At 39.5% G+C, this 4,942-nt stretch overlaps 1 protein-coding gene across 1 annotated transcript; it reads right to left on the reverse strand.

Annotated features, from left to right (window-relative positions):
- Positions 1–553: 553 nt before the first annotated feature.
- Positions 554–2,740, reverse strand: LOC126954313 (vesicle-associated membrane protein-associated protein B/C-like). Its single transcript, XM_050789883.1, has one exon. It carries the CDS (start codon positions 2,601–2,603, stop codon positions 1,872–1,874), a length of 732 nt encoding a protein of 243 aa, XP_050645840.1. The 5' UTR covers positions 2,604–2,740; the 3' UTR covers positions 554–1,871.
- Between the last annotated feature and the right edge of the window lie 2,202 nt (positions 2,741–4,942).

Below are 4,942 nucleotides of genomic sequence, written 5' to 3' on the forward strand. Positions count from 1 at the left end.
GAATGGGCCATAACCAGATCCTAGAAGGTCTTCTTGTATCTCCCTAGTGCTCCTTCAAGGGGGCTGCTATTAATCTGGTTTCCAGCATGATCTATACCTTCAATCTGTTTTGGTTTTCCATTAAATTGAGTAAAAGAGTATATCCTTTTTTATGTCTGGGTTTTATTGCTGTAACTTAGGTTTAAGACATTATTTCATATTATTGTTTTTCTATGAGGTTGTGTAATGTTTAAATCTTTGTTAATATTAAAAATGAAAGAAAAATTATATATGATGTTCTTTATATTTCCTTCAGTTTCTACTGGTCTCTCATCTATGATTTATCTTTGCTCCCCAAAGAAGTAGGCAGGTACATTTCTACTAGGTAAATACCAGTAGTGGAAACTAAATGTGTCTAAATAATGATAGCATGACCCCTTCAGGAAATAGTTCAAACTCCAGGTACTGAACACATTCAATTCCATTCAAGTTTTATTCAGTTTAAGTCAAATACTTTTGGTTGGTCAGTTATTTGGGGCATTTTATTATTTTTATTTTATTTTATTTTATTTTATTTTTCTTAATTTTGGGGCTTTATTATAATTTTTCTTTTCAAGATGCTACATAGTCAAACAGAACTGGATTGGTCTTTTATGGCATAAAATTAATTCACAGTCAAACTCTCAACTAGTACTAGAAGGATTAGCTGAAGAGTCTCTCTCTCCCACTGCTCCCCACCCCCAACTGCTGGTGCCCTCGATTCTAACCTTCTGCACCCCGATCCATTCGTTCTGACTCCAAGCTAGGTCCCCAAGGAGAGGTTAGGCTCAGACTTGGGCCTGGGTGCTAGAAGTATGAGTAATGGTTGAGAGGTGGTATAAGAACAATCTAGAATACTGACTACTCTTTATTAAAAAAGGTAACCTAGAGTTGACTGTCACTACAGAGAATTTCCCTCCCTATGACAGTTGTTATTTACTGACCCAGAAAAACACTTCCTGACAGCTCTTCTCCAACATTCCAATAAACCCCACCTCCACATGACCAGACTCTCCAGAGACAGAGGAGCCCACAGACCTCCAGCAGCAATACCAGTTCACCCACCAGAGTTTGGCAGCACACAGCATTAACTGTACTCTTGTGACAATAAGAAAACATGAGATGAAATACATTAAATAAGTTAAATATGCATTAAACATCTCTGAATAACAGTTCAACTTCACTACATGAACCAATAAAAATTTAGCTTGGTCCCTTTAAGAGAACAAAGCACTGCCATTTATTTACAAAGCGCTGGGTCAATCAGTCAACACACGCCTCTCACTTATGACGAGTACGTCTGATGCTGCCACAGTGCAATTCCTTTGGGCTTCTGACTCTGTTCATCAGTCCCAAGGAGCTGATGGTTTGGACAGAACTGAAGACATGGAAAGCAGCCTGGGCCGGGAGTGGGCCACGTGGGGACTACTGTGTGGAGATGACCTCACTCCCCACCACGCTGGGCTCCAGCTCCCCACGGGCCAGCACCAACAGGCGAGGAAGAGTGTCATTTTAAGAGAGGTAATCCAGCATCATGTACCAAGGCCTACCAATGTTTAAAATGACATTTACAATATGCCATTGTGACATTACTCATGGTTTCCCTTGTCATTAATAAAGATCATTCTTCCCCCCACAATCAGTTACTATACATTTTTAACTTTCTAAAAGATTGTTACATTATATTTGTGTGTGTGTATCTGTGTATGTGTGTGCAGGGAGGGGTAATTTAAAGGCAAGACCTGTGAGATGTCATCATACATTAATTTCTTTTTACACATGGTTATGATAAATTTAAATCCCATGATATGGTGGATCCATCAATCCAATTTACCATCCTGTGCATGCTACCTCTACAAGGCAATCTTCCCAATAATTACACCAACAATAAAGAACAAAACCACCAGAGCCAAGAGCCGGGTGCTAAGGCCTTCTTCCTTCCCAGTTGGGGCTAGCGCTGAAATGGGGCTGTTGCTCTGCACTGTCTTCCTCATCCGCAGTCCATCTTCTTCCTTGAACTGCTTGTTCTCCTCCCGTAGCCTCTGAACTTCACCTTGCAGCCTCTTACATTCTTCCATAACCTTCTTAACTTCAGTGTCATCCAAAGAAGAACTCAGAGACTTAGACACTATTGGTGTTTCTGTCTTTGATGCAGTTGTGGATATAATTTTATTTATTTCTACATCATGTGGTTTATCATTCTCTGCTGGCAATTCAAACACACATCTAAGTTTTGAATCCATAAGGTCTTCCGGTTTTGCCTCCTTCCATACTGCTTCCATATCTGAAGTGTCAGTTGGAGCAAACATAGACTGAACCATAAACTTGTGTTTACTTTTCTCATTGGGATCATAATCTAAAGGCTGTAACATCACAGATACATTAATTGAGGCCCCTGCATCAATGATTCCACTGTTGGGCCTCACACAGTACCTACGTGGCGCTGTAGTCTTCACCTTAAAACACACATTTCGGTCTGTCGGATTGCCAAGCTTCAGGTTGGTGGTGACAACATCAGTGAAGGGACCTCGGAATTTGAGCTCGTGCTGCGGCTCGAGGCTCAGGACCTGCTCCACCTTCGCCATGTTCCTCAGCGGCGGAGCACCTTTGGCGGGGAGACCCCTGAGAGGTCACCGGGGCGGGAAGCGTTAATGCCGCGCCTGCTTTAAGTTTTACAAAAAAGGGGGGACCAGTCGGGGCACGGGTGAGGGTCTTCGACGGGGTGCGCCATTTGGGGCATTTTATATGTTGCACAACATCACTTGGTGACACACCAGCAGTCAAGAAAAATTGTATTATTTTATTTTAACTAAGCTAGATTTAGCGTGAATTTTACTTGGTTAGACTGTAGACAGCCTTAATCATCCCAGTCTACTTTCTTTGGAGCAAAATTAACATTGTTCTTAAACAGAAGGAAAATTTTAGGAGGCTTTTAGAACTTAGTACTTACTGCTACTAAGCTCAGTAGTTACATTCCCACGATTGAATATATCAGCTCAGCTAAAAACACGCCACACACCCTAGCCATAACTTCCACCACAACTTCACCTCATGTATGTCACAGATCCTGCCATTTCCTAGTGAGGCCACTAATATCCATCATCTCTATTTTCTCTTGCTCCCTCATCCCAAAGCCTATATCTCTTTCCTTTACTCCTTCCCTGCTACTCAACTCCCCCTAATTTCAAGCTTCCTCCCCACCCAGACCAAAAGATGCACTGTCTTTAGACAACTCATGTTTTGAAGATGGGCTATAAAATCACAAAAACAAGTAATAAAGGACTAACTAATTTCTTGACTTAGAACAGGAAAAATATAGAGAATTAAACACAGATAGTTCTCAATCTTTTAAGCAATTAACATCTCAATAAGTGCAACTACCGTATATCTAATACTCTTATACTGAATTCACAAGAGAGCTGAGGAAAATTATTTGTTACTGATTTACTTAAGGTAATTCTTACTGATTCACTTCTGTCCCTGGAACAGAGTTTGAGAAAATCTCTGCATTCATTCAGAACCATGGTTCTACCACTCTGCTTGAGCAATTCACCTAATCACTTAATGTTTTTGAAACATTTTTTGAAAATGGTTAATAATTACTGTTCCTTTCTTATAGTTTTGTTTTTGTATACAATAAATGTAAATAATGCATGGACCAAAATTATCTAATATCTCTCTCTCTCTTTAAATAAATAAAATGACATCTAAACACCTACTGGTGAGAGGAAGTTTTCTCTGGGTCTCTTGCTTTCTTATAATCTTGATGAGTGTGCAAAAACACAAGACTGATTTGTCTTTTGCCTAAGCAACTTAGTATTGTTTATGTAGCTGGCAATTCTGAGATCTGAAGAAATGCATTGCAGGAAAGCATTACATAGTTCTGAGTTAAACCAAATTTTTCTCTAGAAAGATAATAGGTTTGCTTACTGCTTAGTGTGAAATAGTGGATTCTCTAAGTTTGATGGATTCCCCAAGTTCTTCTCTTATGGCACATCCCACAGCACATGGAGGCTCTGCCTGGCCTCCTGTGTCTCCATGTGAGATGTGAAATGCAGAGACCCAGCTGAACAGTACCGATACTCTTTCCACTGCTTTTGTTGTGAGTCATAGAATCTTTTATCTCTAACCAGGATTCTCATGTCTTCAGTGAGCATCTATGGAACCGTGACAGGCAAATTTATGAACCTGTATAGACAATTTGGCTGGCAATCTGGCTCCCTTCCACTCTATCAAACTTATTAAATAGGGTAACGTCCATGTCTGTGGTTTATAAGAGAATACCTGAAACGAGGTAATTCATAAACAAACAAAATTTATTTCTTATAGCTCCGTAAGCTGAGAAGTCCAAGGTCTAGGGGCCAAGTGGGTGAGAGCCTTTTTGCTGGTGGAGACTCTTCAAAGAGTCCTAAGATGGCACAAGTTATCACAGGGAAAGGGAGCCTAGCATTCTAACACACTAGATCAGGTTTCTCTTCCTCTTTTGATAAAGCCACTAGACCCACTCCCATGACAACATGTTAACCTATTAACCCATTAATCCATTAATCAAAAAATGAATAAATTCATCCATGAAGGGAGAGCCATCATGATTCAATCATCTTTTAAAGGCCCCACTTCTAAACACTGCCACATTGGGGATTGAGTTTCAACATGAGTTTTGGAAGGGACATTCCAATCTTAGCCTATTCTATAGTTCTCCTGAGAAGAGAACTTAGAGATGCTGAAAGTTGAAGAAAGGAAGTGACCATAACTAAGAAGTAATATATGTTCATTTGATTTTAAAAAGATATATTTAACCTATTTTACTGGCAAAAAAAAGCTGATTCATTTTGTATTATCGTGCTACTTTTCAATTTTATAGGAAAAAAGAAATACATTTATTTATAGCTGACAGCAAAATAAATACTTATTTAAATTAGTA

The sequence above is a fragment of the Macaca thibetana genome, chromosome 5 (assembly GCF_024542745.1).
Source record: "Macaca thibetana thibetana isolate TM-01 chromosome 5, ASM2454274v1, whole genome shotgun sequence".
Lineage (NCBI taxonomy): Eukaryota > Metazoa > Chordata > Mammalia > Primates > Cercopithecidae > Macaca > Macaca thibetana.

What these genes read in the sequence shown, in the direction of transcription:
- LOC126954313 (XM_050789883.1), bottom strand. Translation starts at nt 2,603, where the DNA reads ATGGCGAAGGTGGAGCAGGTCCTGAGCCTCGAGCCGCAGCACGAGCTC.